This window comes from Leucopleurus acutus (assembly GCF_964270905.1).
Source record: "Leucopleurus acutus genome assembly, chromosome: 5".
Taxonomy (NCBI): domain Eukaryota; kingdom Metazoa; phylum Chordata; class Mammalia; order Artiodactyla; family Delphinidae; genus Leucopleurus; species Leucopleurus acutus.
Window position 1 is genome coordinate 118,202,709 of NC_139147.1, and position 25,154 is coordinate 118,227,862.

The window sequence follows — 25,154 nt, forward strand, 5'->3', positions numbered from 1 at the left end:
CACTGTACACATATTGGTTTAGGTGACAAAAATCTGTTTAGAAAAAAATGGTTTCTTTTAATGAAGAACGTTAAATAACAGTAGATGGTAGCTTCAGTTGTGGTTAATTTACAGTTACTTTCAAAGGAATAAATATTTTCTTCCTCTTTTTGAAAAGTAGGGAAGGAATGGTGTTAAATCATAACTCGGTAATTGCTTTTCTGACAGGAACATTTGGTCAGTGACACAGTAAGGGACATTGTTACCAACCCTGTAACTCTCTAGGGGCAGTAGTAAGAGAACCCAGAATAGATGACAAAGAGGGGGCCTCTGAAATGTCGATATTGCTGGATAATATTGAATTCCACCCTCATATTCAAATAGCACATTTCTTCACCTGGAGTCATCTGTCCTTCAGGTCTCAGCTTTAATCTAGTTCCTCAGAGTTCTTCCCTAACCTTCCAATTTAAAACAACTTCCTCTGTTAAAATCTCTCACCTCATTGCTGCTTGAATTCATTTTTAACATTTACCATAATTTCCACTTGTACTTATTTATGCAGTTATTTACTTACTATCTGCCACCCCAGCCCTACCCCCCACTATATTGTAAGATCCACGAAGACAGCGATTGATTCTTCCAAAGCTATTTATTGAGTGCCTGCTACGCGTCAACTAGGAGTTGGGGATACATCTGCTCCTGAAGTTTAGATTATCCTCAATTCTAGTGTATGCTTTTTTTTTACGATCGTATCTCTAACATTTAGTACAGTGAGTGGTTCACAGAGAATGGTTAGTAACTAGTTGTTGAAAGAATGAAGGTAGAAGTTGTTGAGGATTATTTGCAGAGCTCAGAGGTAGAGTGGAGTCAAGGCTTAAATCTGTAGTTTGGGAATATAAACTTCTTCTGAGGCTGGGGGCTCCTTTTTCCTACCACAGGCTGAAATTTCCAGCTCCCCCTGCCTCTGTGGTGCTCCTTGGATGTGCAAGAGTTTCTCTCTGACCACGGTGATCTCCCTCTCTGAAAGGGGAAATAAGAAGAACCCAGAGATTATGAATGATGAATTGGTCTGAGATGAGTTCTGGGCTCTTTAGGTGACTGTATTACACATGCAGGGTCCAAAATTACATCTTCTAAAGCATGAAGAGTATGGAGTTTTTGTCTAGAGGGTTCTCTTCTCGTCAAATACTACTTGTTTTATTTTGGCAGATGAATTTGTAGGTAGGGTGTGTGCATGTTTGTGTGTGTATTTTCTTCCCCCGAAGGAGTTTTGAATTTTTTCCGTACCACTCGAATAAATAGCAAAGCAACACAAATTTTCAGCAAATACCATGGAAGCCTGAGATATTTTTCACTACTTCAGCTTGAGAATGTTTTAGGGCAGCCTGACTTTTCTTTCAATATAAAGTTGAACCCCCTTAGTGTTAGAACTTATTCTGTAAACTGCATCTGGGGAGTATATATAGTTTAAGCAGGCTGCAAGATAAATCTTTGAAGACTTCATGTGGTAGTGATCATTTTATTATTGGTGAACACTTATAAAATACAGCAATTTTAATTTTAATATAGTTTGTACTTTTCTTTTTCTGGCCATGATTAATCTAAACCTCCAGCTGTTTCTTTATATTACTTATAATTAAAGATGGGAAAGCCATCTTTAGTTTATTTAATATACAGTATGAACAAATGAGTTTTCTACCTCTGTGTACATAATATAGTATAAAAATTATAGGGGGGAGGTAACTGGAGAAACGTGCTGTGTTACTGGTGGAAGCAGGCATTCTGACACTCAGACATCAAAATGGAGACCAAGAAATTAAAGATCTGAAACAGCATGTGAAAAATAATGTTTGAGCCCCCTCATTATGGGGATAAATGGCTGTGGAGAATGAGATGCAGTTTGGGGAATTACTGTATCGCTGGAAGGTGCAGTAAGAAATGAACATGAAGCATCAGGAAGAGGTTATATTTGTTTGGAATTCTTTGCTTAATTATAGTATTTTGTACAATGATTTCTATTAAAAAGTATTTAGAGAAAGATTAGACTACTGGGCATATACCCTGAGAAAACCATAACTCAAAAAGAGTCATGTACCACAATGTTCATTGCAGCACTATTTACCATAGCCAGGACATGGAAGCAACCTAAGCGTCCATTGATAGATGAATGGATAAAAAAGATGTGGTACGTATATACAATGGAATATTACTCAGCCATAAAAAGAAACGAAATTGAGCTATTTGTAGTGAGGTGGATGGACCTACAGTCTGTCATACAGAGTGAAGTAAGTCAGAAAGAGAAAAACAAATACCGTATGCTAACACATATATATATGGAATAAAAAAAAAATTGATTCTGAAGAACCTAGGGTCAGGGCAGGAATAAAGACAGACTCAGACGTAGAGAATGGACTTGAGGACACAGGGAGGGGGAAGGGTAAGCTGGGATGAAGTGAGAGAGTGGCATGGACATATATACACTACCAAATGTAAAATAGCTAGTGGGAAGCAGCTGCATAGCACAGGGAGATCAGCTCAGTGCTTTGTGACCACCTAGAGGGGTGGGGTAGGGAGGGTGGGAGGGAGATGCAAGAGGGAGGGGATATGGGGATATATGTATACGTATAGCTGACTCACTTTGTTATACAGCAGAAACTAACACACCATTGTAATTATACTCTAATAAAGATGTTAAAAAAGAAAAAAAGATAGAGACTCCACAGCTTAAATAAGTGGAATTCTCAATGACTAAAAATGCTAACAGAGAGTAATTTTTGAATTTGAGAAGTCTTCTCTATTCTGGTTTTAAGCTATGTTGTTTATTTCTGAAAAAATACACAGTGTCATTTAATCCAGTTTCTTTGAGGCATATGAATATTTAACAGTATACCAGTTAATGACATTATTGTGAGTTTTCTTCTACTTTGAGAAATTTTGGAATTAAGAGGGAGTGAGGAATGTTGGAGAGGTACCCCTATGCTAAGAAATACTGAATGCTTATCCCTGTTCATCAGAGCAGCTCTCTGATGAGTCATGCTAGGACCCCTTCAGCAGTGGGAATGTCTTTGATTCTGGTGTGTAGAGGTTTCTTGAGAGCTTGGATTTTTGAGGAGTCTTTGCAGCAACTGGCCCCATGTGACACTGGCCAAGCTTTCCAACTAGGGGATCTTCGTCCCTGATACACAGGGTCCCTGATTGAGCTGCTGACTCATTCAGATACACCCTGACCCAGTATACAGGAGCATCTCCCCCCAGCTGGATTTATACTGCTGAGATTAGATTGCATTCAAAAGGGAGCTATTTTATAAACATCTGCTTTAAATATGTATGTTGTTTATGACTACTTCATGACTTGCTGTTTTTGTTCTTCTTTTTGAGGAACCAGTGGGTGAGGTATTAATTGACTATGATTGTTCAGGAGATGGGGAAAGAGAGAGGGAGGGATCAACGTTTTCACAGTGACCTTCCTCTAACAGTGCTCTTTGCCAGCAGCTATTTCTTTCCCCAGTTGCTTTTCTACATACATGTTCTAATCCCCTACGTACATGTTCTAATCGAATCTGACACTTCTTACTAATGACTTAAAGTGATGGCATTTATACAGGAATGTGCAAGTATGCCTTGCTTATTCTACAAAAATAGATTTAAAAAAAAGAGAAAACCTCTGCATTTTGATTTCTGCCTAAAACTAGTGAAAATCTAAATAACTATTATGAAGTACAGAAAAGCTTTACATTTTAGGGTGAGCTCAGCCATGATCCTATTTTATGTATTAAAATAAACTACTTTGTTTATGTTTAGGTTTTCAATAGTTGGGGTCCATAACTGCTCCAGGAGCAAACAAGTAACAAAAGAGAAGTTATAAGGACTGTATCTCCTTCAGGACAGGGAGTGTGGCATTTAGCTTTTGTATCATCTTGAAGGTCACAGTAACTGCCTTTGATTTAAACATTTTCTTACCATTTTACCCATGCAGCAGACTAATCTTTTAAGGTTAGTCTTCTTAAATAAATCTGGAGTCCTTCACACCTTTCTTTCAAATCCCACATTTAATGTCAGTCAGTCTTGTTTAATCTATCAAAACATATCCAGACTGATCACTTTTTACCTTCTTTACTGCTACTCCTTGGTGCATGTCCCCGTGGCCTAGATTATTTATTTGGTTGCGCCGGGTCCCAGTTGCAGCAAGTGGGCTCCTTATTTGCGGCATGTGGGCTTCTTAGTTGTGGCATGCGGGCTTCTTAGTTGTGGCATGTGAACTCTCAGTTGCGGCAGGCATGCGGGATCCAGCTCCACGAGCAGGGATGGAACCTGGCCCCCTTGCATTGGATGTGCCAAGTCTCAACCACTGTGCCACCAGGGAAGTGCCATGGCCTAGACTATTGTTGTAAATTTCCTCCCAGTCAAGCTTCCTAATTTTACCCTTGACCTCTTTCAGGCATAGCAACCAGAATGAATAAACTTTATTCAGATTTTGTCAGATTTAAACTTTAGTCAGATTTTGGAATGCAGTACTGTATTGCAGTTATGGGCACAGACTCTGGAGCCAGGCTGTCTGGGTTCTTATCTAGGTCCTGACATTTATGGTGTGTTTAATCTTGGGCAACATATTTAAATATAAAATTGGAATAGCTGTAGTGTATGGATTAAAAGAGTTAATAGTAACTATATGGTAGACACTATTATTAGTATTAGTATCAGCAGCAGCAACAGTGGTAGTTGTAATAGTAATAGTATTAGTATTTGAACAACTAGTATGGCATCCTTAGACTCAAAATCCTCTAAGAGCTTCCCATTGCGTTCGGAGAAGAAGCCAAAATCTTTGCAATGACCTCCTAGGCCCTGCACAATCTAGTCACTCTGATTTCTGGATGCATCTCATTTTCTCCCTTGCTTAGCCTCCTCTGTATTCTGGTGCCTGTAGTGTACTCCCCTCTCTCCCCCAAGCATGTATGAGTCCTGAAACTGGCTCATTCAGATTCTTTGTATTTGTTCTTTCCACTTACCAGAAAGCATCCCCTCAGATACCTGCAGAGCTAACTCACTTCCTTCACTTCACATCACCCTCTCCGTGAAACTTGATTATGCTGTCCCAAATGCCAACAATTCAAGACTCCCTATGCCTCTTCCTCCTTTCTCTTTAGCTGTGTAAGTTAGATGAAGTTATTTTTTGTTTTGGTTTTTGTCCCCCTGCATTAGAATGTAAACTCCATAATGGCAAAGATTTATTTTTTGTCTCTTGTGTCCACTCTGGAATCCCCAAACTCTCGAACAGTGTCTGGCATATAGTAGGCCTACAATAAATATTTTTTGAAGGAGTGAATGAAATTATGGCACCTTAACAATGTTAATTCTCTGCTCAAACCCTTCTGTGGCATTCCTGTCCCTTACAGAGCTCGGTGCCCTTGGCCTTGGCCTCCATGGTCTGCCACATCTCGGCTGCCAGCTGGTCTCTCTCACTCCTAAATTATGATTTGCGATTAACCATTTCCTGTCGTTCTGGATACTGAAAACACTATTATTTCCTCCTCATTTCTGACTAGCTAAGTCTTACCCCATCTTTGAGGCCCCCTAAATTTTTTTTCTTCTATGGCACTACCACCCCCCCCAACTACTTTTGATTTCTTTCTTCATTGTTTAACCTCTTCATTGGGCTGTTATCTAGAATTAGAGATACCGAAGTGTGTATGTTCACCGGCCTACCTAGGATGTAGTTCTTAGAATGTGATCCTTGTTCAGCCTTATCGGCATCTCCTGGTGTTGATGCCTGGTGCACAGAAATTATTTCTGAACCTCTCCTAAGACATAACAAATCAAAAATTCTGGGGGTGTGGTCCAGAAATGCATGTTTTAATAAGGCTTTGTGTATTTCTGATGCAAGCTGATGTTTGAGAGCTGCTGGACAAGGACATCAGCATGATGGACCAGACTGGGAGTGTCTGAATTAAGGAACCAGTTGAATCTTCAAAGTTCAGCAATCCCCAGAGATGGGAGGAAACTAAAATGGGTGTAGGAGGGCCAGAGGTAGAATGTTCCAAGAATGAAGTAAACAAAAACTTTTCTCTGAAAAAGAAACTAGGAAACATGTCTACAGGATAAAGGACAATCAGGGGAATGGAACTCTGTTAGTGAATGCTTATGTCCATGATTCAGATTTTCTTCTTGTGGAGTAAGTTTTGGACAGTAGAAGTTTAGCAGAGAACTTGGAGGTTGTGAGCATTAGCACTGGGCAAATCTTGAGAATGGTGAGCCATGCAGAGTCTGAGGCAGCACGTATGGCCTTTCCTGGTAAGCGTTTGGGGTGCCGGCTCTGAGACCGGAATATTTTGACAGGAGCTAAAATTGAGGAAGAAGGTACAAAACCAGATTCTAGTCGTCTATTGAAATAATATGTCATGATAGGTATCTGATCACTGATGGGAAAAGTGAAGGACAGACAACCCAGTTATTAAGGAAAGGAACCTGTCTCTGCAGAAGAGCTTGGCATGGAAGCACCTGAGGACTGAGAAGAGGTTGGTATGAACTCTGGGATGGAGGTTAAATGGGCTCGGGGGGTGGGTGTTTAGAGGCCTGGGGTGGGGGTGGGGCGGTTATCACAGAAACCATTAAAGTCAACAAGTTAAGTGCCAACTATGTGTTACATATCAAATTAAATATTTTACTTGAACACAGGTAATGTACCAGTATACATCTTTCTGTCTCTTTATTGCCTGAATGATAATGGATTGAAATCAAACACTTAAAATGACTGGCTCTTTATAAGGACTTATTTTAATCATATAATTGTGTTTGCTATATGATACCAATCTTTTTGAATTTTTTTCCCCCAATTTCAAACTTGAATTAAACTGTACTTCAGGCACCGGGAGAATATAAACACATGTTCAGAAGGATCTTCGGCTTCCTGTTAAAACTGACCTATCATACACATTATAATGGGCACTGAACTTAGAAAAGTGAACATGTTCGGGGCTTTATATTGTCTTGCATGAGATAGGGTGAAAGGTCAATTGGGTAGATTTCTTCTGCTGCTGTCCTTCAAGAGTTCTGAGCCCCATGTTGAGGTGCATGCTTACCCACACACCACACCATCCCCACCCTATGGAATCAACCTAGATCTGGAAGTGTGGTGCAGGGGTTCTGATGAACCATGACTGATGTGACTGAGGCCATTCTGGGAGGTTGGTTGTCTCAAGGTCCTGAGGTTGGTCAGCCACAGACTTGTTCAACAATGACTTGTCAGTGAGAATCAACCATGTATTCTTTTAACATATGACCTGGTTCAGAATTCAAGAAAGTCACTATTCAAAACTGAAAGAAGAAATATAAGAAGGGAGGAGTATCAGGCACTTAGACAACAGGGAGCTGATTGGGTCAGAGATAATTCCATCTTAGGGGAGTTTTTGTCAGTGTGGCAGATGGGAGCAGGTAGAGAACCTTTTATGTGGGACTTTATATCCAATCAAAATAGTGTTATAAAGCCAGTTTTACTTACAGAAAAACAAATTACGGGACAGTATTATGTTCCTGTTACTTTTAGTGTTCTCAGCATTTGTATATTTTGAGACATCTTTTTGTTTTTTTTTTCTGTCTTTAAAAAATCATAGGTCACCTTGCAATCATAGTTGAAATAATTACTGTTTCTCTTTAAAACATTGCAGGGAGCATGGGTTTGATCCCTGGTCGGGGAACTAAGATCCCACGTGCTGAGCGGACTGAAATGAAATGAAATAAAATAAAATGAGAGGGCTATCTAGAAAAGAAATCTATCTATCTACCTACCTACCTATCTATGTATCTATCTATAAAATTCAGAATGGAACCCAAGGACTTCCTTGTTTGGAATAATATGAGAGAAAGCCTCAACAGGTTCAGCATTTCATTTATTCCACTTCAGCCACATGATAAAAGAAATAAATATGAAAAAAATATATAAAAAACTGGAAGAAAATATGGAAGAATTATTTTATAATTATAACATGTGGAAAGACTTTCTAAAGTATAACACAAACCTAGGCATGTAAGAGTTAATGGCTGATAAAAACAATATTGTAGGAAAAGAAATTTTGCCTGGCAGAAATCATATGTCAAAACAAAGTCAAGGGCTTCCCTGGTGGCGCAGTGGTTGAGAGTCCGCCTGCCAATGCAGGGGACATGAGTTCGTGCCCCGGTCTGGGAAGATCCCACATGCCACAAAGCGGCTAGGCCCGAGAGCCATGGCCACTGAGCCTGCGTGTCCCGAGTCTGTGCTCCACAACGGGAGAGGCCACAACAGTGAGAGGCCCACGTACCGCAAAAAAAAAAAAAAAAAAGTCAAATGATAATGGTGATAATGAATGGGAGGAAATTTTTGACTCAGAAATTCTATTTTGAATTTATCCTACAGATACAATCTTACATGTAAAAAATTACTTATGTACATCATTATCAATTGCAGAATTTTTTTAGTACAGTATTAGATTGGAAATAATTTAATATCTGCCACTAGCATGGTGGTAATTAAATTATGGTTCATCCATGTAATGGAATACTGTGCTGCTGGATTCCATTTGAAAATATCTCAAAGATATGTAACTTTTTTTTAAAAGATGCAAAAAAATATTTAACTACAAAAATAGCCAGAAAATTAACAAAATGGCAATAAGCACATGGCTATCAATAATTAACTTTAAATGGATTAAATTCTCCAATCCAAAGACATAAAGTGCCTGAATGAATTAAAAAAAAGGCCAAGACTCATCTATGTGCTGCCTACAAGAGGCTCATTTAGATGTAAGGAAACACACAGACTGAAAGTGAAGGGATAGAAAAAGATATTCCATGTAAATGGAAACCAACAGAAAGCTGGAGTAGCTATACTTAAATCAGACAATGTAGACTTTAAAATAAAGACTCTAATAAGAGAAAAGGTTCCCTTGTGCAGTGTTGGTGGGAATGTAAATTTGGTTCAGCCACTATGGAAAACATTATAGAAGTTCTTCAAAAAATTAAAAATAGAACTATCATATGATCCAGCAATTCCACTTCTGGTTATTTATATGAAGAAAATGAAAATACTCATTCGAAAAGCTATGTGCACAGTCATGTTCATCACAGCAGTATTTACCATAGCCAAGATATTGAAGCAGCCTAAGTTTCCATTGATAGATGAACAGATAAAGAAATTGTGGTACATATATACAATGAAATATTATTACTCAGCCATAGAAAAGAATGAAATCCTCCCATTTGTGACAACATGGATGGACCTTGAGGGCATTGTGCTAAATGAAATAAGTTAGAGAAGGACAAATACTGTTTGCTTTCACATGTGGAATCTTAAAACATATATATATTTATACACACACTATATATATATACACACATACATATATACATATATATACACACATATGTATGTACACATATATATATATGTTCATGGACACAGAGAACAGATTCATGATTGCCAAAAGTTGGGGAGTTGAGGGGTTGAAGAAATTGGTGAACTGATTTTTTTTAAGTGTAAATAAATTGAAAAAAGGAAGAAGCAGCAAAATGGGGTATAGATTATAAAGTGTTTGGCATTGTATGCATTGACATCTCTTGACGCATCCATAAGAACAATATCATTGGTATCTCCTGAGGGAAAGTCAGCTATATGTCTGGGAGAAAGGGCTGGGAAAGAATATCACTTCCCACTTTGTCACCCAGTCCAAAAATTAAATTACAAAAAGTGGCCGCAGAAGGAAAAAGCAGTCATGTGTATATACAAATATATTGTTTTAATCTCTAACTTGGCATAGTGAATACTAGAATATTTCTTTTATTTTCTGGGATATACTCCAAAAAATAAGACATTCCTCATATAAAGATGATAGTTTATGACATTTTATGACACAAAGTGAATAATGAAGCTTTCTTTTGGAGTCTTGTAGTAATTCCATAGGAGAAGGTATTTATAGTTGTAGATGTCGCATCGTCTACATTTAATTTTATGTCCCTGAAATGTCTAATGTGCTGATTTGGTTTTATAGTAATCTTTTATATGGCAACTTCAACTTGTTGGACATTGTGGGGAACTAGCAAGTTGTGGGGGAGGATTCTGAACTGCCAGCAAAGATGCCATAAAACTCTCAAGCAGGTGAGGATGGGCTGCTGCTCAGATTAATTGTACTCATTTTATGCTACCTGGGTACAATGGAAAATGCCCTCTTAAAATATATATAAGTATAATGTGTTCATGGCAATGTGGAGTGGGAGAAGCAAATGTTTCCGTGTACTTGAAGATGATGAGTTACAGTTACGACTTTTCATTTGTTTCCTTTCAACCCCTCCACACTTTGTCAGGTCTGCTTTTAATTTTGCGTCCCACATTGATTTATTTTCATTCCTTTAGGTTAAGCAGACTTCTTTAAAAACATTTTTTTGTTTCCCATTATCGAGAAATAAAGGTCATCTTGGCTCAGGCACCTCACCCTTGCAGCTTTGTCTCACATGGACCACAAGTGCATCTCAGGATGTTCTCTGCCCTAGGACAACTGTTTTTTTGTCGTTTTTTTTTTTTTTTTCTTTCTTTTTCCATTTGTAGGTGAATTAGCAAGAGTATATGATCTCAGCCCCTGCTGTTTTGTTCTGGTAATTAACTTTATTATTGATGCCCTTTGCTGATGAGTCTGGGAAATACTTTCAGTGCCTATGCAAAATATGGAATAAAGAGCAGTAGATCAGATTATAAATCGAACACAATAATTTGTTTGAACAAACCGTACAACCTTGGGACCAAATTTCTGGCAGGTGGGTCATACTCTCTGCTAAAGCATTTGGCCAGCAGATGGGTTATATCATCCCACTCAAAGGAGGTTCTCATTACTGGTACATCTTTCTGTTTTGGAGGTTGCTGCAACCTTTTTTTAAAAAAATTAATTGATTTATTTTTGGCTGCATTGGGTCTTCACTGCATAGGGGCTTTCTTTAGTTGCCGCGAGCGGGGGCTACTCTTTGTTGCAGTGCACAGGCTTCTCATTGCGGTGGCTTCTCTTGTTGTGGAGCATGGGCTCTAGGTGCGCGGGCTTCAGTAGTTGCGACACGCAGGCTCAGTAGCTGTGGCTCGTGGGTTCTAGAGCGCAGGCTCAGTAGTTGTGGCGCACGGGCTTAGTTGTTCCGCGGCATGTGGGATCTTCCCAGACCAGGGCTCGAACCTGTGTCCCGTCCATTGACAGGTGGATTCTTAACCACTGCACCACCAGGGAAGTCCTGCTGCAACCTTTGAACCCTTGAAATTCAACAGATTGGAGTCAGCTCTGGCTGTGACGAGGGCAGGTCCTTTTTCCTTTGACATTAAAATTACATTCAAGGTATGCATCTCATAACTTTTGAAGGGATCAGTTGTGCTCTCCAAGTCATACATTCTGGAAAATGGTCCTGTGCTATTTATTTTAATACTTGTAAAGATAGGAAATGTTTTTTTTCCAAGACAGAACATTCATTCTGAGTGCTTTTAACTGTACTTTGTATTTGCTACGACCTGAATGTTTGTGGCCGCCCAAAATTCATATATTGAAATCCTAACCCACAAAGGTGATGATATTAGAAGGTGGGGTCTTTGGCAGATCCTTAAGTCATGAGGGTAGAGTCATCATGAATTGGGTTAGTGCTCTTATAAAAGAGGTTCCGAAGATACCCCATCTCCTTTCACCATGATAAAATTATGAAGGTGCTTATACTATGAAATATTCGATCCCATTTGTGAGAAGGATATTCATTAGAAGGTCTACTTAAGCAAATATCCAGAGACCAAAGCTTATTCTTATTTGCCCACTATAACAGTTCCCATGGATGAAAGTGTTTCATAAAATAGCCATATTTTTTAGTCAACAGGTTGGTAACTATAATGGTCTGAATGTTTGTGTCTCCCTAAAATTCATATGTTGAAATCCTAACATCTGAAGACGATGAAGTGGAGCCTATAGGAGACACTTAGGTCATGAGGGCAGAGCCTTCATGAATGGGATCAGTGTTCTTATAAAAGAGACCCCACAGAGTCCCTGGCCCCTTCCACCATGTGAGGACACAGGGAGAAGGTGCTGGCTATGAGCCAAGAAAAAAGCCTTCACCAGAACGTGTTCGTTCAGGTGCTGTGATCTTGGACATCCGGCCTCCAGAACTGGGAGGAATAAATTTCTGCTGTTTATAAGCTACCACGTCTGTGGTGTTTTGTTATAGCAGCCTGAACAGAGTAAGACAGTATTGATAGAAAATTTGCCTCCTCTCCATTAATTCTTCCCCTAGCTAATTATCTCTTTGAAAATAAAACAGAGGAAATCCTTTTTTTTTTCTCTTCAAATATGGTGAGGTAGAGAGGTGGTGAATCTTTTTTATCAGGTAGAAAAATTCTCACTTCCTTAATTATTCAATATGTGAAATGATTGCCAAACCTCTAACCATGCTGGTCAAACTCCATGTTTGTCAAAATTCTCCTTAATGTAGCATGCCAAACGTCCGATAATTTTTTGTACGTGAACTGCACAGGTTACAGTGGGATCGTCACCTCTTTCGTTAAGATTGTGTTTTTTTTTATTTGTTTGTTTCGGTCAGCAGCTCACACATTGGCTCATTTTTGAGTTTGTATTTGAGTAATGTTATGTGAAAATGAAATGCTTCTCAGTCAGCGGAGGAGCAGGGTATGATTGTCTTATCTACCAAATATTTCCTTTATGGAGTCTATTTGGAGTCTTTGCTGTATGTCTCTAGCCTGGCCTCTGAGCCCAGAATGTAAAACTCAGCCGTGTATCAGACATAATCAATTAGGCCCATAGTGTCTCTTTCAGATGAAGAAATGCTGCCTGTAGCTAGAAGCATAATGGGTCAGCTATCCCCAAGACAATGTTCAGGTTCCGCAATTCAGTAGGAGGACTCAGATGATGCAGTGTATCGTCATATTGATAGCTATGACTTTTTACATTGAAAGACTACCAAGCAAAGGCAGCAAAGGGAAAAGGCACATAGGCAAAGTGCAGGGGAACCAGACACAGCTTCCAAGAGTCTTTTTCCAGTGGAGTCACAGAGGATTAGCTTAATTCCTCCAGCAACTAGTTGTGACAACACATGTGAAACGTTATTTGTTGGGAAAGCTCATTAGAGACTCAGTGCCTAAGGTTTTTATTCGGGGCTAGTCATAGACGCAACCCCTGTACCAGAATTCCGAACTCCTAGAAGGAAAGCTGGTGTTCAGCATAAATACCTTGTTTGTACAATTCAGATACAATGAGCTGTTCTTATCTGGGAATGGTGGGAATCCTCTCCAAATCCAGCTTTCCAGATGCCAGCTGAGGATCAATCCTGCAAACTAAGATTGAAGTCTTAGGCTTGCTATGTTATCTCTTTTCTGTACATTTAAACAGATTTTAATTTTAATTTTAAACAGATTCTAGCCTCTTGACCTCTTACCACCAAGTGAGGCCCCATGAAACATTGGAAAGAAATGGACTTTGAGGAATACCCAAAGTTCCACTTGCAGCTTTGCTAGTAACTTGTTGGGTGACTTTGGCTAAGTCAACCTATTTAACCTTATTTTCTTCATCTATGAGTTGGATGTAATAAGGCAATCTACATAAGGATTTTGTTGGGAACAAATTATTTTATACACCCACACAGATAAAATATAACATCCCTTGTTCCTGAATCCACTCATTCAACAAATATTTATTAAGAATCTACTATATGCTAAACACTTTGATAGGTCCTGAGCAAAAAACATCCTGCCTTTCTGGAATTTACAGTCTAGTCGGAGAAAGAGACTTTACTCTTGAATAGTAATCATGCAAATTAATATGTAATTACAATTTGTCATAAGTGCTCCAAAAGAGAGGTAGAGAATGCAGTGAAAATGTATAATGGGCACTGACATACTTGAGTAGGTCAGGGAAGTTTCCCCCAAGGAAATGGCATATGTGTAAGAATCTCAATGAATTGAACAGGCAGTGGTTGCATCAAGAGATGAGAGGTGACATTAGATAAAGGTTTTGTATAGGCTCTTCTCCTCAGGGTGGGAGGGAGAAGGCATTGTTGGAGAACTGAAAAAAAAGAAAAAGAAAAACTGTGCAGTTGGAGCAGAGAGAGCAAAGGGCAGAGAGATGGTGGGTGAGATTAGAGAGGATAGAGGTAGTCAAGGGCCACATTAAGGTAAAGTAGCTTGGCCGCAGTGCTAATAGCAATGGAAAGTCATTTAAGGATGTTTAGCAATGGGGTGACATGATTAGATATCTAATTTTTTTGAAAAGATTCAGTCTGCTTTGTAGAGATATGATTGGAATGGGTATAGTGGGATTTAGGAGGGTATTGTGGAAACCTGGGCTAGTAGGAGGGTATTGTGGAAACCTGGGCTAGTGATGATCGTAATTTGAGTTAGCTTGCTTGGAGATGGAGAGAAATGAAAAGATTTGAGATGGTGTATCTGTAGTTACATGCTAAATTATTTTAGTGCACAGTTTAAATTGAACTCTTTTTACATAAATTTTTTTCCCGCATTACAGTTGCCTCCACCCCTTATCTGTGGCAGATAAATTTCAAGACCCCCAGTGGATGCCTGAAACTGTGGATAGTACCGAATCCTATATATACTCTGTTTTTTCCTATACATGCATATCTATGATAAAGTTTAATTGATAGATCAGGCACAGTAAGAAATTAACAACAATAACTAATACTAAAATAGACAGTTATAACAATATACTGTAATGAAAGTTATGTGAATGTGGTCTCTCTCAAAATATCTTATTGTATCAAGTTAATGCCTTTTTATCTTAATTAAGCACTTACCATGCACTGTGGCCATGACTTTTACAGTTTGAGGCAAGACAGCAAATCTAGCATGAACTTCTTTTTCTTTCTTCACAGTTTCACAGATAGATTTGTTCCTAGCGTAGATCTTAGCAACCTCAGCATATGCTTTCCTTTTCCTTATTAAATCAAGAACATTCACCTTTTCATTTAAAGGAAGCGCTTTACAGCTTTCTTTGGCTTATTTGAATTACCAGCATCACTACTCTTGTGCTTTGGGGCCATTATTAAGTAAAATAAGGATGACTCGGACACAAGCAGTGTGATACTGTGACAGTGGATCTGATTACTGAGATGGCTACTAAATGACTAATGGACAGGATGCACTGGACAGAGGGATGGTTCCCATCCCAGGCAGTACAGAACGGGATGGTAAGTGATTTTACCATGCTACTCAGAATGGCGTGCCATTTAAACAACTTATAAGTTATTTATTTTTGGAATTTTCCATTTAATATTTTCAGACCGTGATTGACCCTGTGGGTAACAGAAACCTTGGGTAAGGGGACAGTACTGTACTGGCATCATAAAATCTTGAGAGTTGGAAGAGATATTTGGTTCTTGAATGAATAACTCTGGTAGAGAAAAAGATTGAGTTGCATAACTTGCTGAGATTTGCACGTCAACTCCCTTACACATTTATCTGTTGAGTGGAAATAATAAGATACTGTCATTAGACCTATGTATGGACTTAAGTGTATCATCCACTTTACATATATTAACTCATTAATTCTCACAGCAAGGCTATCAGGTGCTCTTATTACACACACAGATGAGAAACAGATGAGACACAGAGTTTAAGTAACTGACCAATTTCAAACAAGTAATAAATGGTAGGTCTGAGATTGGAACCCAAGAAGTTTGTTGTCAGATCCCTATGGCCAACCACAGTGGCAAACTATGACCCTTAGGCCAAATCTGGCCCATGGCTGTTTTTGTACAGCCAGCCAGAAAACTAAGGATTATTATTTTTTTTTTATTTTAAAAAAGTTTTAAAGAAGAAAGAAAAAAGGAGAATCGTGACAGAGATTGTATGTAGACCACAAAGCCTAAAATATTTACTATGTGGCCTTTTACAGTGAAAGTTTGCTGGCCCCTATACTAACCATTCCTAGGAAAATGTGTTCCTTGAATAGAAAGTTGAGCACCACTGATCCTTTCAGATGAAGGACATGTCTTTCATTAAATAAGTTATTGCAGAGTAAAGTATATACTCAGAGCTCCTTCTGTGGTAGAATTATTTTACTTGATTTTTGCAAATTTAAAATTAAGACTGGGTGTAGGGAAAGTTTCTTGGGGAGTAGGGAGAATTATCCCTCTGAGTGAGATCAAAGGCAGCTGGGCTGGCGCTGAGTTACTGAATGTGATGCCTGTTATTAAGACAATGAATTTCAGCTGGATTTATGGGCTGATTTTTTTTTTTTTTTTTTTTTTTTTTAGCAGTTTGGAGATAGGATATATTAGCCCAAAAACTTCCTGTTTTAAAGCCATGATTTGTTTTTGGAAAGAAAAATTATATCAGCTCTAAAAATTGATGAATTCTGGTATTGTATCAACAACTATTTGGAGAAAAAAAAGACTAACAATGCCATTTTTCCTCCCCAGAGCTGTAATTTCATTAGTAAGAAAGAACATAACAGGGTGTTTTTTGCCTTTCTAAATAAAAAAGATTTAGATTATTGGAGAAATTCTGTTATTCATGTAAATTTTCGTAGAGGGCTAAATATTAAGCTACTTAACGAATATTTATTAAACCTTACTATGGTGCTAGGTATTTTGAGGGACTTTGTAAATATGATTACAGAAGGTTTTTTTTTTTTTTTGCTATGATGTGATTTTCATTTGATAAATGGTTGTTGTAATAGACCACACTCTATAGATGATTTACATGTTTCTTGCTCATGCAAACTGTATTAACTGTTTTCTAACAGAGTCAGGCAGTGGCTCTATAGAGTTTATGTTTGGTCACAGTTGGGCTTCCATTTGTCTTTTCTTTGACACCGTCTTAGACTGGTTTTGGTAGTGGTTGATGGGTACCCATTATTCAAGCCCATTTCTTCAGTCATCTCACTTGATCCTTTTGGTTGTTGTGGGTGGATTGGGTAAGGTACTAATTATAGTTGTTTAAATTATAATATTGTCTGGTTAGAAAATTTCTGCTGTCTATTCTGTTTTTCCTTTTACTTAGATGATTTTACTTAGATGTTTTTCCTTTTACTTAGATGATTCAGATTGAAAAGAGTTTTATATTGAATATTTTTCTGATTGGAAGATTAGAGATTGTGCATAAAGTTGAACTCCCTTTTTTTAATTTAGGGATTTCCAAACATATATAAATGGAACCCACTTTTAATAGTCATCATATGTGGGCAGTCTTATTTACTCTTTATCTTCCTCCTCCATTGTCTCCCATCTACCCCTAATAATTTTAAAACAAATCACAAACACTACTTCCTTTCATTGAGTAAATACTTTATTATTTGTCTCTAAATTATAAGAACTCTTTAAAAAATACCAATGCCATTAGCATGCTAAAAAATGAACAATAATTCCGTAATATTGACAAATACAAGTTATTGTTCAGATTTTCCTAATTTTCTCATAAATACCCTTTTATAGTTGACTTTTCAGATCAGGACCCAAATAAAGGCCGTGATGTATGTTTGGTTGAATTGTCTCTTAATTCTGGCGATATACTATAATAGTTTCCCTTTCCTTTTTTCTCCTTTGCCATTGATTCTGTAGATCAGTTGTCTTCTGTCCTTATATTTCTGATAAATTTGTGGTATAAATTTTAGTGGAATCTAAAGTATGTGTCAAATGTAGGTTAAATTTTTTGACACGCATACTTCGTAGATGGTGAACAAGTTGGACTGTTGAACTGGTTGGCAAGAACTTGTGAGTGGTGCATGTCAGCACTTTCTTCTTTTACTTCCCCCAGTTGAGTAAGATTTATTTCTCATCATAGTCACGATAGTGAATAGCAGGTAAGAAGAAACAGAAGTTTCTACGTAATGTTATTGAACAGGCCTGCCTTTGACAGAACTACTTATTTATTACTTGGTTTTGCTTTTTTGTAATTAGCAACAGTACTGAAGCAACAGGAGTCCTTATTTGGCATAGGCTTGCCAGACACAGTCAGACTACATATTTTTAGTTTTGCCTTCTGAGTCATTAGATTCCATAACATTTCTGTCTGCCCAAGGGTCTGGCCAACATTACTTTTTTTTTTTTTTTTAATATCTTTATTGGAGTATAATTGCTTTACAATGCTGTGTTAGTTTGTGCTGTATAACAAAGTGAATCAGCTATATGTATACATATATTCCCATTACTTTTCCTATTAAGGATGATGAAATCCTTGCTGTTAATTTTGTACTGGAAATTATAAGTATAAAAATCCACCCAGGTAAAATCTATAAACTTTTTTTGTGTAGAAAAAGTTAAGAAGGAAAGCTATCTTGTCATTTTATTATGCAGAAAAGAGACTTAAAGAGTATTCCTTTTACTCTTATGAAATAAAATCTTGTATTGCCTATTTCAAAATTTATTGTAAATGATAAATAGGTCAAGTTTTCTTAATTGTTAAGCCCTGTTTGAAACTTCACAAATGAAATTTTGTTTTTTAAAGAATAGTTAATTGAAAAAGTACTCTTAAAATATATTTGCTTCAGCCCTGACAGCTTTAACGAAAATGACTTTTAGTTTTCCTTAAATATCTATTTCTCATAATGGTGAAAGTTATGTGAGAAATACATATTTCTAGAAAAATATCTAAGAATGTTGATATTTATTTTCATGAAAATGTTTTCCTTTTTTTGGTTGACTTGTTTGAATTTCTTTCTTTATGTGTCTTACACTTATGTATATTTTGTTTAAAGTATTTTCAAAATTTGATGATTACCTTGGGTCATATTGTTTTTGATTGATTACCTTGGGTCAAATTGATATTGATTTGGGTCAAATTGATTACCTTGGGTCAAATTGTTTTTAATTGATTCCTAGAATACATTAATGCTATATATTTCATTTTCAATGATTGTCTACTGTTTAAGGGATATTTTGATTTGATATTTTGATATTTTGATTTGATCTACTGTTTAAGGGATAATTGATTACCTTGGGTCAAATTGTTTTTAATTGATTCCTAGAATACATTAATGCTATATATTTCATTTTCAATGATTGTCTACTGTTTAAGGGATATTTAACACTGTCTGACTTTTTTCTTATTGATAACAATCAAGTGAGAGTCAAATGATATAACTCAGTGCCTAGAAAGTTAAAAAGATGTTAATTTTGTTTTCTTAGTCCTTTGGTCCTTCTGTATCCTAAGGTTAAAAAAAAATGCCCTGGCTGCTAACCTTTGGCATTTTCTGACGCACTTGTTTCTTTTATGCATTTTTCCAACATGTCTTTTCCTGATAAGCATTTTCCTTAATAGCTTCTATAGGTATTTTGAAATGACTCCTTAAATCTATCTACTTCTGCTAAGAAGAGGTGTTTTGTTAGATTGAAAATAATAATTCATTATAAAATGGTGACTCAAAGCTGTATTTACCAGGGAAGTGCTGATTTTAGTTTCTTTTATTCTTTAAAGAAAAAACAAAGCACTGAAGGTGGTGTAAATGTGGATTTTATAGACTTCCCATATACAAAAATTCATTGATAGGAGGAAAAATTAAGATTCTCTTTCTAAATATTTTTTCCCAATTCATCATAATTTATTTTAAAAAATTAGGATCAGTCTCATGATTGGATCTCTTTTTGTACATGTGCTTTGAGGAATATAATGTGCTTCTGGACTCACTGATGTGTGTAATAAATCAGTGATGGTTTATAGGTGACAGTGAACCTTGTTGGTTAGATAACGTTTAGGAGAGTTTGTCTTTACAGATAAAAACTTTGTGCGTTTTATGCAAGTGTTTCTCTTAGTGCTGAAATCCTCTGTTGAGGGCATGCTTTACCTTAAAAATAAATGCACTTTTTTACCATTAAAATAATTCATTATTTGGCAGTCTGTCGTTTGGCAGAAATATAACCAATTTTAATTGCCTAGTTTTTCAACAGCTCTTTGTTTAGCCTCATGTAGATGAACAAACCAGAACATTCCCGTAGGTTTAATGAGGTCTCTAATCACTGCAGTGATCTGTAAAGTGTGAGGAGTTAGCCTCTTGGTAAACTGTCTTATGTTATTCCCTCTGTCTTTGCAGATAAATTATTAGTCATAACTGTAGCAACAAAAGAAAGTGATGGATTCCATCGATTTATGCAGTCAGCCAAATACTTCAATTATACTGTGAAGGTATGACACATCTTTTAATTCATGGAGATCTTAGAATATGTGCCTAAAGTACATTTTTCATAACAACAACAATAACAACCACAACATGATCTGCAATCCCCAGAAGGATGATGAAATTGGGTTACATAATGGTGTCAGTTTACCTGTACTTGATTGTTTTAAAGATACGTTTTGGCCTTATTAATACTCTGCCACTCAGACAATAATTTCTTAATATTTGCTAATGCTTTGTGTAAACATGTTCTATAAAACAACAGAAAAATATATTTATACTTATATTTCTTTTGGGGGGTCATGTACAGGTACAACATAACTAAGATTTGACGGTAATTTTTTTCACTTACTTTGAAGAATTGTAATGGGTTTGTCTACCCTGAGAATTGGAAACATTACTGTGAAGGAGATACCTTTTCTGTTCCAGTATTGAGAGGTGCTTTTCCTGTTTTTTTATTTGTTTGTTTCAGAGGAATTTAATAACATTATAAAAGTATAAAAGGGTTTTAGAAGACTTATCTCCAGGGAAATAGCTCACTGATAAATGATCAGAGGAAACCTGGCATATTTGGTAGGACTAGTAAACTGAGCTGTGAAAGGCCTGCCTTTAAAGAAAAAACAAACAAAAAAACCTTATTTATTTTCTAATAGAAATTAGGCTATGTCATCCAGGTCTTTTCCACATGCAGAGGAGAATAGGGAAATATCCCAGGTAGGAAAACAAATAAACTTAGTTCATTTACAAAACAAAACAACAGAGCTTCCCTGGTGGCGCAGTGGTTGAGAGTCCGCCTGCCGATGCACGGGACATGGGTTCGTGCCCCGGTCCGGGAAGATCCCACATGCCGCGGAGCGGCTGGGCCCGTGAGCCATGGCCGCTGAGCCTGCGCGTCCGGAGCCTGTGCTCCGCAACGGGAGAGGCCACAACAGTGAGAGGCCCGTGTACCACAAAAAAAAACAGCAAAGCAAAAAAAAAAGGGAGAGAAAAATTGCTTTTTTGCCTAGGGAAAAACTGAGCTATTTCAGAAAACTGAGCTATTTCAGAATGTAATGCACAAAAAAGGTAATATTTGCTACCTAGCCACTGGAAGACTAGGTACAGATGTTAATACAGAATAACTATTAAAGAGGCTAACTTTGCTAGAAAAGAGATGTAGACGTTTAATGTAGGATAGATGAGAAATATGTTAGAGAAGTTTGTTAGAAGGGAGATATTGTAATATGCATTGATGGGGGCAATATAAAAGAAAAATCAGGGTAAAATAATGCCGAAATCCAACGAGGGGCATCTCAAGGGGAGAGTGTGGAATATTTTTTACATGTGAGGCACTGTGTTAGGACCTTCATATATGGTATGCTGTTGATTCTTTGTATAAACCAAGTAGGTAGGTACTACTTTACTTATTAGTGAGGAAAACTTGCTCCAGGGTACACACCTGTAAGGAGTCAAATGTTGGACCCCAGCCCCGTTTGACTGACTCTGGAGTTTTGGATCCTCCTGCTGTCTTTCCGTTGTGAAATGCAGTGGTTCTCAAAATGTGGACCCAGACCACCAGCATCAGCATCATCTGGGAAATAGGAATGAGGATTCTTAGGCGCAACCTCACTTACTGAATCGCATACTCTGGGAGAAGGGACCAGCAGTCTGTGTTTTAACGAACCCTCCACGTGATTCGGATGCATACCAAAGTTTGACACACGGATGCTGTGGAAAGAAAACAGAGACTAGAGCTTAATCAACACAGTGCTGCACAGAGTAGGCGCTCAGATGCACTTAGGTCCGGTATGACTGCAATATTGGAGAAGTCCAGAAGGGTTGTAGAACAGAAGTGTAACAAATCTTAGGGCCAGAGGAGGTCACTTAGGGCAAAAACAAATAACTCTATTAGAGTAGCCCCTGTATGAATCCAGATGCCCGCCACAGTTTGAGTTAACATTTATCCCTTCGGCATAAGTAGTGATGAAGTGCTCACTAGAAATTTGAGGCTGGGAACGCCACGAACTCTTGTATTTGGCTCGATGTTAAGTAAATTTGGAACTAATAATATTTATTTTCTAAATTAATTTGATCTTTTTCTTTTGTATTTATTCTTAATTTCATTCCCCCTGAGTTTCACAAATCTTTTAGTAGATCCTTATTTTGGGAACTTCAGACTTTGTTTTGGTGAAACTAAGATACAAGATATGTGTGTGTGGTGGCAGGGGGCTGTAGACCTGTTTCCTGCTCCCTCCCAGCCAGGTGAGTCAGCAGGCATCTGAGTCAGCGGGCATATGATTCAGGAGGCAGCTGCTGAGGCTAAGCAAACAGAGCCGAGGATGGCTGCAGGCTTAGCTCTGAGTAATTGTGCTTAGGCGATTTCTTGTATTGATAAATTATTAAACTTTTGAGGATAACCTAAACTTAAGATTTTTAAGGTAAAGAAGGTGATGTTTGACTTGATGCCCTCTGTGTTTCCCTGGATAACCCATCTGGTTTCAGCAGGAAAATAGCTTAAGGGCCCCAGCCAGGAATCACTGAGCTTCCAGGGCTCCCAACGTTCATCAGACAGATTTCCAGCCAGATTGAAAAGTGTTACGGAAAGTTTCTTCATTTTCTTTTTCATTTCAGTCTGAATAAAGAGAAATAGGATGTGAGAAATACTTTCTAGGGTTTCCCCCACCAACCCCCAGCTTCCTTGCATTAGACTCCACTTTTGAAATGGTAACATTAGGAATGGCATTCCACAGGGTAAATAATATTGAAGAATTATGACCTAACCTAGGCATCAAACTTTTTTCTGTTTAGCATCATGATTTAGTGTAACATTAAAAGAGTGATACTGTGTTATACTGTACAAGTTGCTGGTGACTTCCAGTTTTTATAATACTATCATAATCTGAGTTTTGCCCAGGGATGAAATGTTGATTTCATTTATAGGTCCTTGGTCAAGGAAAGGAGTGGAGAGGTGGTGATGGAATTAATACTATTGGAGGGGGCCAAAAAGTGAGATTGATGAAAGAAGTCATGGAACATTATGCCAGTCAAGAGGATCTGGTTGTCTTGTTTACTGAATGGTAAGAGAAAGAACCTGTGGCTTTCTAAGTCTGTATTAAATTATTTTAAAAGAGTTGAAATTCTTATTTGTAGATTATATATTAAATTATTTTATTCACATGGGATCATTGTTTTAAAAAGTAGATGTTACTCACAATTATAAAACCATGGTCTGACGTAGTTATGTAATATGATCAAATTTGATGAGTTACCATAAACACCAATGGGAAAACAGGGCATGAGCTAAAATTTTTGTGAAATTCATGTTTTAATCCTCACTTGAGATGGAATAAAGATCATATTGAATTTTTCTATTGAGAGAGCAACTCAGTGGATTCTGGTTGTCTGGGAGAAAATACATCATGTAAGTTATAAATGAGAAATAAAAAAGCCTATGTTTAATAATAAAGAAAAACCTTTCTTATCTGTAAATATCTTTTTGTCTACTAAATTTGGAGTGTTCGCTGTGTCTCCATCTTCTCACATGTTTTTAATAATGTCAAGTTGTCATGAACCATTATTGGTTGCCGCCTTCTTTCTTCCATTTTCTCTACATTCTTTTTTTTTTAAAAACATTTTTTTTTGGCCATGCGGAGTGTGGGATCTTATTTCCCTGACCAGGGATTGAACCCACATCCCCTGCCTTGGAAGCGTGGAGTCTTAACCACTGGACCACCAGGGAAGTCCCCCTTCATTCCTTTTTATTTTTATTTTTTGGTCATTGGTCATCATTTTAAATCCCTTTGCATTTTCCTCTTTAACTTAGGAAAGTTATTTTATATCTCTCCCTCAATTTGAAAATCCAAAACCACAGATTATTACAGGTGAAAGTAAGAACAATGCTTTTATGCAAATGTTAAATAAAGGCAGAAATTTTGAAATGAAATGGACATACTGAAGTCCTGGTGCCACCAACACTTACAGGTTTTGAAAGAGTCCATGTACTTGCATCTTCAGAATTTCTCTACTGTCTCCTGGGAAAAAATAAAGTTCTGCTTATAGTTATTTATGCTTGCAACATGAGATGTGGTATAGATGGTGTTAGCTTGTGTACTGAGAATTTTTCTACAGAATCTATTATTATATATATTTTTTACCCTTAGAAAAAAGAGGAGGAAGTTGATAATAAACGGTTTAGATTAAATATTGAGTATGTTTGGGTTAAAATTACCATGGATTTTAAACAACTATTTTGGTCAGCTTGAACTTGCCACACCTATGTTTTGACTCTGACTTTGAGGCAAATTCTCCTTGTAGAAGTTACCACATATGAGCCAGTAATAGTTTTGGATTCCCAAACCTCTTTCTGCATTTTAGGAAGAACTCGTTTTCCTCTCCCTTTACTCTCCTATCAGACTGCCCCTCCCCGCTATCCCCCATCTAAGATTTAGGCTTGGAAGAAACTAGTTTAATAAGGGGCCAGTTTGTTTCTAATAAGAAAAGGGACACTGTGAGATATCTGAAGACTGCCTGAGGTTGCATTTGTTTAGTTAGATGATACTTTAAGATCCAGTGTGACAGAAAAGACAACAATAAAATTTTAATGGAAGGTCCAGTGTGTGCCAGGCACTGTTAGTATTTGGGATTTATCAGTGAACCAAAGATTAAATTTCTTGACAACTCCCTCTGTGAGAACAGCCAGCTAACTGAAAACATGCAGGCCCAACTCAGCCAAGCCCTTGTCTAGGAAGAAGCCTTAACATTTTCTCTGTCATCCCCACCTGCCATATCTGTCCTCCTGGAGAAACCTAGGGATAATGAATAAGTAACCAAGATAAAGAAGGATGGACAACTGCTGCCACTTTAGAGCTCTTTTCTCTTTTTTTTTTTTTAAACAACACCCTTTTAAAAAAGTACTGTGTACAAGTAATCAATACAGTAGAAATTGTGGGTAATCCAAGATCTAGGAGAAATGAATTAGACTGTAAATTATTTGAAATAGGAAAACCATTTTGCAACAATATTGCTAATCTCCTAATTAAGCTTACCTCTGGCTAAGGCTACAGTTCAGAATTTATTGTA

The 25,154-nt window shown here is 37.4% G+C and overlaps 1 protein-coding gene across 1 annotated transcript in view; it reads left to right on the top strand.

Annotated features, from left to right (window-relative positions):
• Positions 1–25,154, top strand: part of PLOD2 (procollagen-lysine,2-oxoglutarate 5-dioxygenase 2) — a gene marked incomplete at its 5' end in the record, with an annotated part of 107,169 nt that overhangs the window by 21,118 nt on the left and 60,897 nt on the right. Inside the window, 2 exon segments of the mRNA XM_082839616.1 lie at positions 19,970–20,104; positions 23,016–23,152. Of these exon segments, the coding sequence (XP_082695742.1) occupies positions 19,970–20,104; positions 23,016–23,152 (272 nt within the window).